This window comes from Triticum dicoccoides, chromosome 2A (genome assembly GCF_002162155.2).
Source record: "Triticum dicoccoides isolate Atlit2015 ecotype Zavitan chromosome 2A, WEW_v2.0, whole genome shotgun sequence".
Classification (NCBI taxonomy): Eukaryota; Viridiplantae; Streptophyta; class Magnoliopsida; order Poales; family Poaceae; genus Triticum; species Triticum dicoccoides.
In genome coordinates, this window is record NC_041382.1 from 17,342,068 (window position 1) to 17,361,355 (window position 19,288).

General features: G+C 42.3%; 1 protein-coding gene across 1 annotated transcript; it reads right to left on the reverse strand.

Annotated features, from left to right (window-relative positions):
- Window positions 1-15,535: 15,535 nt before the first annotated feature.
- On the reverse strand, window positions 15,536-16,279 carry LOC119352819. The gene has a single exon (XM_037619406.1). It carries the CDS (start codon window positions 16,203-16,205, stop codon window positions 15,918-15,920), a length of 288 nt encoding a protein of 95 aa, XP_037475303.1. The 5' UTR covers window positions 16,206-16,279; the 3' UTR covers window positions 15,536-15,917.
- Between the last annotated feature and the right edge of the window lie 3,009 nt (window positions 16,280-19,288).

Genomic DNA, 19,288 nt, shown 5'->3' on the forward strand with positions numbered 1-19,288 from the left:
CCAAAAACCTATAAATACAGAAACCCCCAGAAATAACCCTAGATCGTAAGTTCCTCCGCCGCAAGCCTCTATAGCCACAAAAAGCCAATCTGGACCCTGTTCCGGCACCTTGCCGGAGGGGGAAACCATCTCCGGAGGCCATCTTCATCATCCGATCGGCCACCATGATGAGGAGGGAGTAGTCCACCCTCAGGGCTGAGGGTTTATACTAGTAGCTATGTGTTTGATCTCTCTCTCTCTCTCTCTCTTTCTCCTATTCTCAATTTGGCACGATCTTGATGGATCGCGACCTTTGTTAATATAGTTGGATCACATGGTGTTTTCCCCTCTCTATCGTGTTGTGATGAATTGAGTTTTCCCTTTGAGATTTCGTTATTATCGGATTGAATACTTTTATTGATTTGAGAGCACTTGATGTATGTCTTGCTATGAATACCCATGGTGATAATGGGGGTATCGTATTGATTCACTTGATATATGATTTGGCACTCAACTCGCGGATTCCCGAGAAGACATTGGGTTAATCTATGCATAGGGTTTGATCCAAGTTTTCATCCTTTTTTCTCCGGTAGAAATCTTGGGGCACTCTTTGAGGTTTTTTGTGTTGGATTGAGTATTATGAATATGAAATTGTTTGATGCATATCGTATAATCAACTCATGGATACTCGCGGTGACATTGGAGTATCTAGGTGACATTAGAGTTGGTTGATGTGTATCATATGGTGTTATTTTAGTACGAACTCTTAGATAGATCGATCGGAAATGATAACTTGGTGTTATTTTAGTACGAACTCTTGGATAGATCGATCGGAAAGGATAACTTTAAGGTGGTTTCGTACCCTACAAACAATTTCGTCTTATGTTCTCCACTAGATAAGAACTTTGGAGCGATTCTTCATCTCACGTTGAGGGACGGTTATATGATCCAATTATATTAGCATTGTTGACATATTGCACTAGCGAAAGTACGGACCCTAGGCCTCATTTTCAAGCATTCCAATACCGTTTGTGCTCACTTTTGTTATTTGCTACCTTGCTGGTTTTTATTGTTCCTACTATTACAAAAATCAATATCTACTATCCATATTACCCTTGTGTCACCATCTCTTCGCCGAACTAGTGCACCTATATAATTTACCATTGTATTTGGTGTGTTGGGGACACAAGATACTCTTTGTTATTTGGTTGCAGGGTTGTTTGAGAGATCTTCATCATACGCCTCCCACAGATTGATAAACCTTAGGTAATCCACTTGTGGGAAAATTGCTACTGTCCTACAAAACTCCGCGCTTTGAGGCCCTGTTGGGGAACGTAGTAATTTCAAAATTTTCCTACGCACACGCAAGATCATGGTGATGCATAGCAACGAGAGGGGAGAGTGTTGTCCATGTACCCTCGTAGACCGAAAGCGGAAGCGTTAGCACGACACGGTTGATGTAGTCGTACGTCTTCACGATCCGACCGGTCAAGTACCCAATGCACGGCACCTCCGAGTTCTGCACACGTTCAACTCGATGACGTCCCTCGAACTCCGATCCAGACGAGCTTTGAGCTAGAGTTCCGTCAGCACGATGGCGTGGTGATGATGATGATGTTCTACCGACGCAGGGCTTCGCCTAAGCACCGCTACGATATGACCGAGGTGGATTATGGTGGAGAGGGGCACCTCACACGGGTAAGAGATCAAGAGATCAATTGTTGTGTCTCTGGGGTGCCCCCCTGCTCCCGTATATAAAGGAGTGGAGGAGGGGGACGGCCGGCCCTCTCTATAGCGCGCCCTAGGGGAGTCCTACTCCCACCGGGAGTAGGATTCCCCCTTTCGTAGTAGAACTAGGAGCCCTTCCAAGTAGTAGGAGTAGGAGGGAAGGAAAGGGAAGGGAAAAGGAGAAGGAAGGAAGGGGGCGCCCCCCTCCCTAGTCCAATTCGGACCAGCCCATGGGGAGGGGTGCGGCCACCCTTTGAGGCCTTTCTCTCCTTTCCCGTATGGCCCATTAAGGCCCAATACGAATTCTCATTACTCCCCGATACTCCCGAAAATACCCGAATCACTCGGAACCTTTCCGATGTCCGAATATAGTCGTCCAATATATCGATCTTTACATCTCGACCATTTCGAGACTCCTCGTCATGTCCCAAATCTCACCCGGGACTCCGAACTCCTTCGGTACATCAAAACACATAAACTCATAATATAACCGTCATCGAACTTTAAGCGTGCGGACCCTACGGGTTCGAGAACTATGTAGACATGACCGAGACACGTCTCCGGTCAATAACCAATAGCGGAACCTGGATGCTCATATTGGCTCCTACATATTCTACGAAGATCTTTATTGGTCAAACTGCATAACAACATACGTTGATCCCTTTGTCATCGGTATGTTACTTGCCCGAGATTCGATCGTCGGTATCTCAATACCTAGTTCAATCTCGTTACCGGCAAGTCTCTTTACTCGTTCTTTAACACATCATCCCGCAACTAACTCATTAGTTGCAATGCTTGCAAAGCTTATAGTGATGTGCACTACCGAGTGGGCCCAGAGATACCTCTCCGACAATCGGAGTGACAAATCCTAATCTCGAAATATGCCAACCCAAGAAGTATCTTCGGAGACACCTGTAGAGCACCTTTATAATCACCCAGTTACGTTGTGACGTTTGGTAGCACACAAAGTGTTCCTCCGGTAAACGGGAGTTGCATAATCTCATAGTCATAGGAACATGTATAAGTCATGAAGAAAGCAATAGCAACAAACTAAACGATCAAGTGCTATGCTAACGGGATGGATCAAGTCAATCACATCATTCTCTAATGATGTGACCCCGTTAATCAAATGACAACTCATGTCTATGGCTAGGAAACTTAACCATCTTTCAACGAGCTAGTCAAGTAGAGGCATACTAGTAACATACTGTTTGTCTATGTATTCACACATGTATTATGTTTCTGGTTAATACAATTCTAGCATGAATAATAAACATTTACCATGATATAAGGAAATAAATAATAACTTTATTATTGCCTCTGGGGCATATTTCCTTCAGTCTCCCACTTGCACTAGAGTCAATAATCTAGTTCACATTGCCATGTGATTTAACATCAATAGTTCACATCACCATGTGATTAACACCCATAGTTCACATCGTCATGTGACCAACACCCAAAGGGTTTACTAGAGTCAATAATCTAGTTCACATCGCTATGTGATTAATACCCAAAGAGTACTAAGGTGTGATCATGTTTTGCTTGTGAGGGAAGTTTAGTCAATGGGTCTACCACATTCAGATCCGTATGTATTTTGCAAATTTCTATGTCAACAATGCTCTGCACGGAGCTACTCTAGCTAATTGCTCCCACTTTCAATATGTATCCAGATTGAGACTTTGAGTCATCTGGATCAGTGTCAAAACTTGCATCGATGTAACCCGTTACGACGAACCTCTTGTCACCTCCATAATCGAGAAACATATCCTTATTCCACTAAGGATAATTTTGACCAATGTCCAGTGATCTACTCCTAGATGACTATTGTACTCCCTTGCCAAACACAGGGCAGGGTATACTATAGGTCTGGTATACAGCATGGCATACTTTATAGAACCTATGGCTGAGGCATAGGGAATGACTTTCATTCTCTCTCTATCTTCTGCCGTGGTCGGGTTTTGAGTCTTACTCAGTTTCACACCTTGTAACACAGGCAAGAACTCTTTCTTTGATTGTTCCATTTTGAACTACTTCAAAATCTTGTCAATGTATGTACTCATTGAAAAACTTATCAAGCGTCTTGATCTATCTCTATAGATCTTGATGCTCAATATGTAAGCAGCTTCACCGAGGTCTTTCTTTGAAAAACTCCTTTCAAACATTCCTTTATGCTTTGAGGAATAATTCTACATTATCTCCGATCAACAATATGTCATTCACATATACTTATCAGAAATGTTGTAGTGCTCCCACTCACTTTCTTGTAAATACAGGCTTCGCCGCAAGTCTGTATAAAACTATATGCTTTGATCAACTTATCAAAGCGTATATTCCAACTCGGAGATGCTTGCACCAGTCCATATATGGATCGCTAGAGCTTGCATATTTTGTTAGTACCTTTAGGATTGACAAAACCTTCTGGTTGCATCATATACAACTATTCTTTAATAAATCTATTAAAGGATGCAGTTTTGTTTATCCATTTGCCAGATTTCATAAAATGCGGCAATTGCTAACATGATTCAGACAGACTTAAGCATAGATACGAGTGAGAAACTCTCATCGTAGTAAACACCTTGAACTTGTTGAAAACCTTTTTGCGACAATTCTAGCTTTGTATATAGTAACACTACTATCAGCGTCCGTCTTCCTCTTGAAGATCCATTTAATCTCAATGGCTCGCCGATCAATGGACAAGTCAATCAAAGTCCATACTTTGTTCTCATACATGGATCTCATCTCAGATTTCATGGCCTCAAGCCATTTCGCGGAATCTGGGCTCATCATCGCTTCCTCATAGTTCGTAGGCTCGTCATGGTCAATTAACATGACCTCCAGAACAGGATTGCCGTACCACTCTGGTGCGGATCTCCCTCTGGTTTACCTACGAGGTTCGGTAGTAACTTGATCTGAAGTTACATGATCATCATCATTAGCTTCCTCATTAATTGGTGTAGTAGTCACAGGAACAGATTTCTGTGATGAACTACTTCCCAATAAGGAAGCAGGTACAGTTACCTCATCAAGTTCTACTTTCCTCCCACTAACTTCTTTTGAGAGAAACTCCTTCTTTAGAAAGGATCCATTCTCAGCAATGAATATCTTGCCTTCGGATCTGTGATAGAAGGTGTACACAACATTTTCTTTTGGGTATCCTATGAAGACACACTTCTCCGATTTGGGTTTGAGCTTATCAGGTTGAAACCTTTCACATAAGCATTGCAACCTCAAACTTTAAGAAACGACAGGTTAGGTTTCTTGCCAAACCATAGTTCATACGGTGTCGTCTCAACGGATTTAGATGGTGCCCTATTTAACGTGAATGTAGTTGTCTCTAATGCATAACCTCAAAACTATAGTGGTTAATCGGTAAGAAAAATCATAGATTGCACTATATCCAATAATAGTACGGTTGTGACGTTCGGACACACCATTATGTTGTGGTGTTCCAAGTGGCACGATTTTGTGAAACTATTCCACATTGTTTTAATTGAAGACCAAACTCGTAACTCAAATATTTGTCTCTGCGATCAGATCGTAGAAACTTTATTTTCTTGTCACGATGATTTTCCACTTCACTCTGAAGTTTTTTTGAACTTTTCAAATGTTTCAGACTTATGTTTCATCAAGTAGATATACCCATATCTGCTCAAATCATCTGTGAAGGTCAGAAAATAATGATACCCGCGGCGAGCCTCAACATTCATTGGACTGCATACATCATTATGTATTATTTCCAATAAGTCAGTTTCTTGCTCCATTGTTCCGGAGAACGGAGTCTTAGTCATCTTGCCCATGAGGCACGGTTTGCAAGCATCAACTGATTCATAATCAAGTGATTCCAAAAGCCCATCAACATGGATTTTCTTCATGCACTTTACACCAATATGACCTAAACGGCAGTGCCACAAATAAGTTGCACTATCATTATTAACTTTGCATCTTTTGGCTTCAATATTATGAGAATGTGTATCACCACGATCGAGATCCAACAAACCATTTTCATTGGGTGTATGACCATAGAAGGTTTTATTCATGTAAATAGAACAACAATTTATTCTCTTACTTAAATGAATAACCGTATTGCAAAACATGATCAAATCATATTCATGCTCAACGCAAACACCAAATAACACTTATTTAGGTTCAACACCAATCCCGAAAGTATAGGGAGTGTGCGATGATGATCATATCAATCTTGGAACCACTTCCAACACACATCGTCACTTCACCCTTAACTAGTCTCTATTCATTCTGCAACTCCCGTTTCGAGTTACTACTCTTAGCAACTGAACCAGTATCAAACACCGAGGGGTTGCTACGGACACTAGTAAAATACACATCAATAATCTGTATATCAAATATACCTTTTTTCACTTTGCCATCCTTCTTATCCGCCAAATACTTGGGGCAGTTCCGCTTCCAGTGACCAGTCCCTTTGCAGTAGAAGCACTTACTCTCAGGCTTAGGACCAGACTTGGGCTTCTTCACTTGAGCAGCAACTTGCTTGCCGTTCTTCTTGAAGTTTCCTTTCTTTCCCTTTGCCCTTTTCTTGAAACTAGTGGTCTTGTTAATCATCAACACTTGATGCTCTTTCTTGATTTCTACCTTCATCAATTTCATCATCATGAAAAGCTCGGGAATCATTTTCATCATCCCTTGCATACTATAGTTCATCACGAAGTTCTACTAACTTGGTGATGGTGACTAGAGAATTCTGTCAATCACTATTTTATCTGGAAGATTAACTCCCACTTGATTCAAGCGATTGTAGTACCCAGACAATCTGAACACATGCTCACTGCTTGAGCTATTCTCCTCCATCTTTTAGCTATAAAACTTGTTGGAGACTTCATATCTCTCAACTCGGGTATTTGCTTGAAATATTAACTTCAACTCCTGGAACATCCATATGATCCATGACGTTCAAAACGTCTTTGAAGTCCCGATTCTAAGCTGTTAAGCATGGTGCACTAAACTATCAAGTAGTCATCATATTGAGCTAGCCAAACGTTCATGACGTCTGCATCTGCTCCTACAATAGGTCTGTCACCTAGCGGTGCATTAAGGACATAATTCTTCTATGCAGCAATGAGGATAAACCTCAGATCACGGATCCAATCCGCATCATTGCTACTAACATCTTTCAACTGAGTTTTCTTCTAGGAACATATCAAAAATAAAACAGGGGAGCTAAACGCGAGCTATTGATCTACAACATAGATATGCTTATACTACCAGGACTAAGTTCATGGTAAATTTAAGTTCAATTAATCATATTACTTAAGAACTCCCACTTAGAAAGACATCCCTCTAATCTTCTAAGTGATCACGTGATCCAAATCAACTAAACCATAACCCACGTGAAATGGAGTAGTTTTCAATGGTGAACATCACTATGTTAATCATATCTACTATATGATTCATGCTCGACCTTTCGGTCTCAGTGTTCCGAGGCCATATCTACATATGTTAGGCTCGTCAAGTTTAACCTGAGTATTCTGCGTGTGCAAAACTGGCTTGCACCCGTTGTAGATGGACGTAGAGCTTATCACACCCGATCATCACGTGGTGTCTGGGCACGACGAACTTTGGCAACGGTGCATACTCAGGGAGAACACTTTTATCTTGAAATTTAGTGAGAGATCATCTTATAATGCTACTGTCAATTAAAGCAAGATAAGATGCATAAAAGATAAACATCACATGCAATCAAAATATGTGACATGATATGGCCATCATCATCTTGTGCCTTTGATCTCCATCTCCAAAACATCGTCGTGATTTCCAATTTCACCGGCATGACACCATGACCTCCATCATCTCGATCTATATCAATGTGTCGTCACATGGTCATCGCGCCAACTATTGCTGTTGCAACTATTGCTATCGCATAGCGATAATTGTAAAGCAATTATTTGGCGCTTGCATCTTATGCAATAAAGAGACAACCATAAGGCTTCTGCCAGTTGCCGATAACTTCAACAAAACATGATCATCTTATACAACAACTTATATCTCATCACGTCTTGACCATATCACATTACAACATGCCCTGCAAAAACAAGTTAGACGTCCTCTACTTTGTTGTTGCAAGTTTTACGTGGCTGCTACGGGCTTAGCAAGAACCGTTCTTACCTACACATCAAAACCACAACGATAGTTTGTCAAGCTGGTGCCGTTTTAACCTTCTCAAGGACCGGGCGTAGCCACACTCGGTTCAACTAAAGTTGGAGAAACTGACACCCGCTAGTCACCTGTGTGCATATCACGGTGGTAAAACTAGTCTCGCGTAAGCGTACGCGTAATGTCGGTCCGGGCCGCTTCATCCAACAATACCATCGAACCAAAGTGTGACATGCTGGTAAGCAGTATGACTTATATCGCCCACAACTCACTTGTGTTCTACTCGTGCATATTACATCAATGCATAAAACCTGGCTCTGATACCACTGTTGGGGAACGTAGTAATTTCAAAATTTTCCTACGCACACGCAAGATCATGGTGATGCATAGAAACGAGAAGGGAGAGTATTGTCCACGTACCCTCGTAGACCGAAAGTGGAAGCGTTAGCACAACGCGGTTGATGTAGTCATACGTCTTCACGATCCGACCGATCAAGTACCGAACGCATGGCACCTCCGAGTTCTGCACACGTTCAACTCGATGACGTCCCTCGAACTCCGATCTAGCCGAGCTTTGAGGGAGAGTTTCATCAGCACGACGGCGTGGTGACGATGATGATGTTCTAGTGATGCAGGGCTTCGCCTAAGCACCGCTACGATATGACCGAGGTGGATTATGGTGGAGAGGGGCACCGCACACAGCTAAGAGATCAAGAGATCAATTGTTGTGTCTCTGGGGTGCCCCCCTGCCCCCGTATATAAAGGAGTGGAGGAGGGGGAGGGCCGACCCTCTCTATGGCGCGCCCTAGGGGAGTCCTACTCCCACCGGGAGTAGGATTCCCCCTTTCCTAGTAGAACTAGGAGCCCTTCCAAGTAGTAGGAGTAGGAGGGAAGGAAAGGGAAGGGAAAAGGAGAAGGAAGGAAGGGGGGCCCCCTCCTCCCTAGTCCAATTCGGACCATCCCATGGGGAGGGGTGCGGCCACCCTTTGAGGCCTTTCTCTCCTTTCCCGTATGGCCCATTAAGGCCCATACGAATTCCCGTAACTCCCCGGTACTCCCGAAAATACCCGAATCACTCGGAACCTTTCGAATGTCCGTATATAGTCGTCCAATATATCGATCTTTACGTCTTGACCATTTCGAGACTCCTCGTCATGTCCCCGATCTCATCCGGGACTCCGAACTCCTTTGGTACATCAAAACACATAAACTCATAATATAAGCGTCATCGAACTTTAAGCGTGTGGACCCTACGGGTTCGAGAACTATGTAGACATGACCGAGACACGTCTCTGGTCAATAACCAATAGCGGAACCTGGATGCTCATATTGGCTCCTACATATTCTACGAAGATCTTTATCGGTCAAACTGCATAACAACATACGTTGTTCCCTTTGTCATCGGTATGTTACTTGCCCGAGATTCGATCGTCGGTATCTCAATACCTAGTTCAATCTCGTTACCGGCAAGTCTCTTTAATCGTTCCGTAACACATCATCCCGCAACTAACTCATTAGTTGCAATGCTTGCAAGGCTTATAGTGATGTGCATTACCGAGTGGGCCTAGAGATACCTCTCCGACAATCGGAGTGAAAAATCCTAATCTCAAAATATGCCAACCCAACAAGTACCTTTGGAGACACCTGTAGAGCACCTTTATAATCACCCAGTTACGTTGTGACGTTTGGTAGCACACAAAGTGTTCCTCCGGTAAACGGGAGTTGCATAATCTCATAGTCATAGGAACATGTATAAGTCATCAAGAAAGCAATAGCAACAAACTAAACGATCAAGTTCTATGCTAACAGAATGGGTCAAGTCAATCACATCATTCTCTAGTGATGTGACCCCGTTAATCAAATGACAACTCATGTCTATGGCTAGGAAACTTAACCATCTTTGATTCAACGAGCTAGTCAAGTAGAGGCATACTAGTGACATACTGTTTGTCTATGTATTCACACATGTATTATGTTTCTGGTTAATACAATTCTAGCATGAATAATAAACATTTACCGTGATATGAGGAAATAAATAATAACTTTATTATTGCCTCTAGGGCATATTTCCTTCAGGCCCAACATGAGTCTACAAGAAAAAGTTGTGTAGTAGACATCATGAACTAAATTGCTATTGTGAGTTGAATCATAGTTTTAACTGAATTTGGTAGTTTAAACTCAATTACAATTACTTCTGTCAACTGAATTTGCAGGGAGGTATTGACTGTGGAGTGATTCAGTGGGTTCATGGTCCCTGGCTTTTCATACTTCAGAGCTGTCTGACAAAACTATGGGAGATGTTTCATGACCAGAATTGTGGCAGGGTGATGGATAGACATTCTTATGACTAAACAAATAGCCAAACTGGAGAAGCAGAATGAATTCCTGGCCAAGCAATTCAGTGACATGGCTGATGAAATTGGCTAGCTTTTTGATTGGCAAGATGGAAAGGTGCAGCATATGGAACATCAGAATGCAACACATCATGCTGAAGATGTCAAGACAAAGCTTACAGTGTTAGAGGAGCAGTGCAAGATGGAGCTAAAGATGGAGAAGATGAGGTTGACTTAAGAGCAGAGGTGCATCCTGACTTCTCATGCAGATATCATCAGGAACACTTGGAAGGCCATGAAGAAGGTCAAGGAGGACATGGATGTTCTTCAAGAGGAGACTAAGAACCTTGAGAGTGTGATTGCCGATGCCTAAAGGTGGGCATGGTAGCAAGGAGGAGCTTCAGAAGATCAAGTCCATCCTGGATGAGTGAGGCGGCTGCATGGAGACTAAGTATATATTAGGCCAATATATATAATAGGCCATGGAACACCAAGAAGATGAAGATGTTGGTGGTATATTTTCTAGATCTACCGATCTTAGTTTGTAATGCCTAATGCAAACAATGTGGTCAGCTGTTAGGCTAGCAAGTTATGAGAGGATTTTATGCATACTTTTTAAAGTATATTCTAGTGCCAAATCCCTCATATCTAGACCAGCAGGTTAAAAAGAGGTTTTGGGAGAGAAACACACGTTTTGGGAGAGAGAGAGAGAGAGAGAGAGAGGGAGAGATGGCACCGATAATTTTTTTTATAACCTTAGGAACTGTTGAAACTTTTCCCACCATATGAGTTCATACACTATTTCTTCCTATTCTGATCTTGCAGTCACATGAAAAAAATGACAATATTTGGATCAACAAAATTGTATTGTCATTACATGTATTTAATGGGTTTACAATACGTATGTACATTCTGGGCAAGAAGAATGTGAATGTCAACCGAAAAGAAGAGAATGTACACTAGCGATAGATAGAATTTGAAAGGTGCATTTTTTCACATATCACAAGTTGCAATGTTTGTTTATTGAAATATTGCACACGTACTACATCTCATACATGTGACAGTTCTTTTGCAAAACTATAATACTTGCTCTCATGATAAATATCACGTGGAGAGTGCTACACGTATTGATCATTGTCATTGTATCTTTCTATTTTGTTTGACTTATCTCACAGCCAGAACATATTTCATACTTTTTGTTATCGGGCATACTGTACGACAAAACAAGGGAAGTCATGCTGCATAACACTATTTTGAACATGTAGTGATTATCTCTGACACTTCATTTCATGGTCCACCCCAATGATTCCAAAATCATCATCTTTGTTGTTTTCTTATTATCATCGGACTACACAACAAAAGAGAGCGTGATACACACTGGCCCCATCATTTGATTATACTTCTCTCATAAAGAGAGCCCTACATGCATTAAATGTAATGGGATTTATAGATCTGCAAATTAAATCCGTTTTTCATGATTCAAAAGAAACAATAATAGAAGTACCACCTAAAACTACTAAACATATCCATCATCAGCAGATGAGGCTTGTGTGTACCTCCAGTGCCCCATTAGTGGCCAAGCCACGAGGCATGTCAGAGTGATAGGATGGCCACAAGAAGACGTATAGGATAGCACGGTAGGATCAAGAATCTTCTGTTGCTGGCTGGAGACGTTTGTCATGCATGCATGAGGGGTGCTCATTTTTTTTTACTCTTTACGCTCTATAGCTAGAATATTGCTTGGTTGTCAAGTGTCATGTATCACGCTTTGTAAATCCAAACAAGATGGTGATTATGCAGGGATGTGGTTTGACAACAATGTTTGTGAATCACAGTTCAAAAAGTCAGTATTATGGGGCTTTGAAAACTCCTTGATGTTATAGTTTCTGTGGTATTGGTGCTTGTTCAATTTTGTTCCAATATGGTAGCTTAAACATTGGGATTTCTTATCATGCTCCCGTTAAGCACATCCTTCATGTTGAACATAAACGAAAGCAACATGTAACTCATGTTCAATTAGCACTGCTTATACAACTTCTTCAAAGGTTATGGGCATTGAATACTTCAGCGATTGATCACAAGCCCCAGCACCGCTGCCACAAACAGCGGTGGTCACTAGCGGCAGGACTATCTCACACGGACAAAGTGTCAGAACCGGCCCCTGGGTGACAAGGCACGCTCAGCGTGGTGTCCAGCCTCAGATCTCCTTGCGGTGGGTGGTCATCGAGGCTCAGTGGTAAGGCTCAATGCTCAGTGGACTAGTGGAGGCATGATGGGGTGGAACCCAATTTGGGCATGTGCGGAATGTGGTTGGATGAACAAGGTGGTGATTGAAAGTCCTTGTGGTGCTGGGCTCAGGATTTTATGGATATGCAGTGTATTATGCTCTAGCAGTGAGACTCTATCGTGCTGGTTGTGGAGCCCGATGGCTGTGAGGCTCTGCTAACAAGTGTGAATACTACTAGATGTTCATATGCAATTAGCCCATACTAGAAAAACGAAACTAAATGGCTGGAGGATACATTCTTTATCTTCTTTCCAATTTGGACATTAACTTAGTATGCTTACTCTTATGGCCTTTAATTAGTCAGCTAATTACCTTTTCACTTCTTATCAAGTGTCCTTGCCACCATGCCTTGCTAATACACGTAATGGATTATATATACACACGTTTTTCTACACAAATTCTGTTATACATTGTACTTGGATATGTGGACATGGACCGTACAGTAAGGAATTTTTTTGTAGGACATACATATTTTGAGTGGATTAACCTATCTCTCTTTTGTGCACAAAGTGATTCACACCATGACTCTTGTGCAGGACAAAGTAGATTCACAATAACATTCTATTCCAATTCGAAGATAAATGGATGAAAAACAGAGGTTAGAGATAAGTTTTCCACTATTTTAAAGGTGCATCTGCGTACAAAATACCATTTTAATTTTTCGTTTAACCTTACCTCAGTATGAACAAAGCTGTCGTGGCCGGTATTACAGGTAACTCATGTTAAAGAAAACGTAAAACAGTTGGAACTTGAAGCTGTAATTAATTGGCATCTCATGCCTCATATATGTCGAGCTTAAAGAAAACATTTTTTTACTAATTATGGGTACTTATGATGTACTATTTTAAAGAAATCATCAAATGAACGGTCCATATAAAGATCTACGAATTTCAAATATGTATAGATGTAACTCATACTTTCAATGAGACCATGTATCGTTATTTCCTTCAAGTTGTTCAATTCCATTCTCTTGAGTTTTCTTAATAAAAGGATGGTTTTCATCAGGCCAGCAAATGATTTTAAACGAGATGGTTGATTTACTACACTTTTTAGTCTGAAGAGCATCTCTAGCAGATCCTGTAAAACGCGCTACCGCAAATTTCATCTAAGGGATCCTGTAAAATGAATTCGCGGCACCACGGAAGGCACGGCAGAACAGTTCCAATATATGATACTGGACAATTTAAACTTAAACTTCGCGGCACCATAGTTCACCGGAGTTCATCACACATTCGAACACGCAAACTTAAAAAATCGTAGATAAACCTAAATCTAAACTAGTCTAGGGCTTGACGTTGAGGTTGTACTCGGTTGAGGAGCAGTCGAAAGTGTAGGCGAGCTAGTACCTCTCCTTGGCCGCCTTGAGCAATGCGGCGGCGCTTTCTTATCTTGCCTCGAACGCCACCTTCGCCTCGTTGAACTCAATTTGTGCCTCGTGGAGTGAGCGTCGTGCCTTCAACTCAATTGACCGCTACTGCTGGAGTGAGCGCCGCGCTGCCTTACCGTAAACAAAATAAACAAGTAACTCAACTCAGTTAGCACAACTTCTACAACACTTTCAATGGTTTGGGCATTGAATACTGCACCCCATTTCTCACGCGCCTAGCCCCATCGCCATCCTACCCCCACTACCCCTCGCCGCCACCAGACAAAGCCCGCGCGGTGATCGCCATCAGGAGGAATGTCTCGCACAAACACATTGTCATGCCTGGCCTCTAGACGTCTTGGCACGCTCGGCATGGTGGCCGGCCTTGGATCTCTCTATGGTGAGGCAGCTGCGTAGGCTCGATGGTCAGGGTTTCGTGCTTGGCACCCGATGCTCGGTGGACCAGTTGTAGGCGTGAAGTGGTGGGCCGAATTTGGAGCAACGCCGGTTGTGGTAGGGCGACCAAGGAAGTGAAGGGAAATCATAGCGGTGGCGGATCCAGTCTTCTATTGCTCTGTGGTGTATTATGCTGCCACGGTGAGACTTTGTGGTGGCAGCGGAGCCCGACAGCTGTGAGGCTTCACTGGTTGCGGGCGCTTATCTCCACCTTTGTATGGGTTGCCAGGGTGGACATCGTGCGTGGATCTGGGCTCGGTAATGCAGTGGAAAATAGTTCATCTAGCTGGATGGAGCAAGTTGGGGGTTGTGCAGGTGCACGGGGCTGCCTAGAGGTGCTCTCTGTGGAGTCACACGATGGGTCTTTACTGAACGGAGTCACGTGATGGGTCTTTGCTAACAATTTTGTTCAGTATCATGTATTTTAGGAATCCAAGATATGATCCCATGGGTAAGACTTTCAATGTCTAACTTTCCTAGAAGGCATCAAATGGCTCTTTCATGTCATCCTTGATATCTTCCCAGGGTCTTAATAAGCAAATCAAATTATTAATAGTATAATAGATAATGTCCGAACGTACTAAAATACGTGGATGGTTTGTTTTTTTGTTTTTGTTAGTTATTTTATGAAACTAGAAATAATGAAAGTAGGTTTCTTGCACTTAGGTGCCTTGGCTGGTATCGAGTTCAACGCCAAACTTTTCGCAAAGAACACAAACAATCAATATAGTTGATATATGGCTCATTTTCTCTCTCGAAAAATGGTTGCTACTATCTTCATTACAAGGTCCATTGCATATGTTTCCTCAGCCTTTGTATTTTTTGTTCCGTTGTATATAGATATTGTCAATCATATGACTACACAACAAGAGGGGTGTGATTCACAAGGGGGCGTGATTCACTATCTAGTCATTACATGATCCATTGCATATCTTTCCTCAGCCTTTGTATTTGTTGTTCCCTTGAATATATATCGTCAGTCATGACTACACAACAAGAGGGGACGTGACTCACTAGTCGTTCCAAGGAATCGAGCCACCATTAAATGCAACCATCGTTATGATATTTTTCAGAAGTTGCCGCCATAAATATTCATAATCCTGAACATTCTGCAAAGTAGAGCTAGGAAACAAGAGAATCTTTGAAGCGATGCACAACTCACCACCCACCTCACAATACAGCCTCTAATATGGATAAGTTGGTGCACTAGTACACCAGAGAAGATAGATCGAGAACCAATATATAGAAGCTGCAGTGACGTCAGTTTAAACAAGACATCATATCATTAATAATATTATAGTAGCCAAATACACTTGTTGTCATGCGCCAGCATACAACTTATTTTTACAATGACACAAATGACGAAACAGACAAATACACATACATATTCATTTTCCAGCAATACATGTGGCAGTCATCGTAAACGTGACTGGCAGCATATATATATGAGCTGTGACCGGGAAACCAATTCTCAACATACGTACGCTCCAAGCAAGAAGCGCATGCCAAGAACGTACGTATAAGAGTTTTATTTAGTATAAAACATTATTAGTCACGATGACAAATTTACTCAAATGTTGACTGTGGACTTGTGGACGCAGACCTCATAGCATGGCTGAAGTTGCTGCAATCGGGAGTCTCCTTACTGAGGGGCTGCGGCGCTGTGGTGCTTAGCATTGCAGTTACAGTCGTTTTTCAGCACGCATTCGACAAAGCACTTCTGGATTTCGCCACCATCGCCGCCTTCTAAGATGCACTTTCCTGCACAAGCACAGTTCTTGGAGCAGATGCAGTCAGTGACAAGACCAACTTTTTCGGTCTTGTCGATGCAAGTTTCTGCAGGCGCTGGTTCTGCATTAGCTGCAGCGATGAACAGGACGGCCAGCATCATGCCGACGGCAACCATCTTCATCTGAGCACCAGAAGCCATTGATGCTAGCTAGCTTTGGAAAGGAGACTATATTGGTGTGTGTACTGGCTTGTGAAGCTGTGGGCTGTTGATGCATGTTTTGCTCCAGGCCCTTGGTATTTATAGAGAGCCAATGAATGCATGCATGCCCCGCCTTTTCTCTACTCTAGTTAGCCTCCCGTTGCACAAAAGGAGGGGAAAATGCGAGTGCCTTCGTTCATTCCCGGCCACACACCTGAACGTACCGATGTGGATGTGGATGAGCTTAAGCCATGAGTAGGTGTTCACATGCAATTAGTGGATACTTTTTTTTTATCTTCTCAATTTGGACATTAGCTTACTCTGCCTCTTCTTATGGTATTTAATTAATCAACTAATTAGCTGTTCACTTCTTATCCAGTGTCCAGGCCACCACGTCCTGCTAGTACACTTAATGGATTATATACACACACGTTTTTCCACACCACTTCTGTTATACTCCCTCCTGTCCTTTTTAATTTGCATATAAGTTTTGTGTGAAGTTAAAGTATCTCTATTTGGACCAAACTTATAGAAAAAGTTAACAACATTGACAATATCAAATCAATATTGTTATATTCATTATAAAATATAGTTTCATGGTGATATATTTGATATTGTAGATGTTAATATTTTAACATAAATTTGGTCAAACTTCGTCTATTTTGACTTGACAGAAATCTAATACGCGGAGTACATTATACTTTGACCTGTCAAGATGAACCGTACAGTATGATGTTTTGTGCAGAAACAGAAATATTTTGAATGGATTAACATATCTCTCTTTTATGCCCAAAGTTAGCCAGACGATGACTCTTGTGCACGATAAACTAGATTGATAGTAACTTTTTTGTTGTTGTTTGAATAATAAAAGAATGGAAAACTGAAGGTCGGAGATAAGTTATCCACTATTTTTACTGGACCTTAGCTGTGAATCAACAGAATTGTTGTGTCTGGTATTATGTGTAAATCATGTAAACAAGAACGTAAAACAATTGGAGTTTGAAGCTGTAATTAATTGGCATCCTCATGCTTTATATATGTGGAGCTGACCCCGCGCTTCCCACCCCCACGCCGCCCTCCTTGGGCGACTCGGGGGAAACCCTAGCTGCTGCCCAGCGGCCAGCCTCCACCGCCTCTCCAGCATCGCCTCTGCTAGAGGGTTGGCCGGTGAAGCCGCGCCGGACCCCAGGATGGTAGTGACAGGGCCGACCCAAGTATAGTTATTTCCTTCAAATAGTTAAATTTCATTCCCTTGAATTTTCTTAATACAAGGACAGTTTTCGTCAGGCAAGCAAATGATTTTAAACAAGATTGATGATTTACTACACTTTTTTTGTCCTTTGGGCAGGGTGCTATAAGAGACTAATAGTACGTGATTCACGCTTCTTGGTGTCTTCTTGCACATATGCCCATGTCGTCGTGTAGTTATATGCCCATGCATGAAATATAGAACGCATGAGATAGCTTGACATGATGTGACACATAGATGGACCATGTACGAAAAGAAATATGGAAATCATATATTGGACTCCTATACACGTATATATGCTTGCACTATTACAGACCACACTTTGCTTATCCGGAAGATGTAACAGAGAAAATCTGTCGGAAAACCTTGCAGTCCATGGTTAGCCATTTAGCCACTGACCGAGTCTGCAAGCCTTGTTTCACTACCCTGGAGACCGTGTGCGTCCTGATATTTATAGGCCTTGCACCTGAGATTTAATATCTTATTGCCTTTGAATAACTGGAGAGTCCTAGTAAATAATCAAAATGAACTTTAACAAGCTAGTGAATGATGTTTCAGCTTCACATTGCGGACACTATATTTTTCAGTTCATTCTTGCGGTTTTAGTCACTTAGTTAGTTGTTGAGTTATCATCTAATGTCAACACTGCTAGATGAGAACTTTGAGCTATGCCGAGAACTAAAACACGGGAACTCGGCAAACACGTTGTATGCCGAGAGCCAAAATCGGCACAACATGGAGCAAGGCAAAGACAGGTTGTTACCAAGAGACAAGTAAAAGGAACTCGAAAAACAAAACAAACTCGGCAACGGCCGTCATATGCCGCAAGCCAAACAGTAAGCTCACGGAAATGGGGTGCCATGTGGCACAGTAAGCTCACGACAATGGGGTGCCATGTGGCAAGTCCGTCAATTGTTCACGGCGCAGTGACGGTGGGTAAACTTTGCCAAAAGCCCGCACTTTGGTACTCGGCGAAGCATCGTTTCATTGCATAATTCAAGCATTATTAGATGAACATTACATGCTTCTTTGTTTCGCTAGCCAAAGCAGTAGATCTCAATATGACTATTCATATTCATTTAGGGTTTTCAGTCGAGTCTTGCCAATGAGGACCACTTATTCGCAACTCGCATATGGACTTTAAAGCGGAGGGCTGCTCGTCCGGCTTTGGAGGTATAATTAATTTGAGTATGTGATAGGTCATTTACAGTAATATGTGCCACCGATGACCTATTGCCGAACCATGAACCTCCCGCACGACGCGAAATTGCAGTAGACTTGAGGTAGTCACTGTCGGCCTCATTCTTCCTGCAATGACGAACGGTGAACGAGTAAAAGTGGTATCTACAAAGCATGGTGCACCCGTGGTTTTTTTTCGGACCGCCTGCAATATTAGAGACATTTATTGCATTCCTAGGATTTCAATGAGGGAAATTCCAGATCTGTACGACAGCCACATGAATTGATGTCTAGAAGCGGTTTGGAAAATCCAATATGGGTTCTTTGCGATATGCGTAGGCCTTGTGCAGTTGAAGGAGGGGCAGGCCCCGCCACCAGGGAGGTTGAATTTAGCTCGGTGCCATGTCGGGTGCAGCCGTTTAAATCCAAGGAAGGAAACCACCAACGTAGCTAATGTGGCAGGCTGACCTCAAGGAATAGAACAAGAGCTAAAGAAGACGTGGAGGTCAACATAGCCACTGAGGATTGAAATTCTGATGCTCAGATTCATACTGTGTGTGTCTCCCATACAGTATTTCGATCAGAAAACAAGGAAGATAGCATGGCTGGATCTAGGTGGGTCTGCTGCTTGGTGGACCTGCAGGTTAGAGAGAGA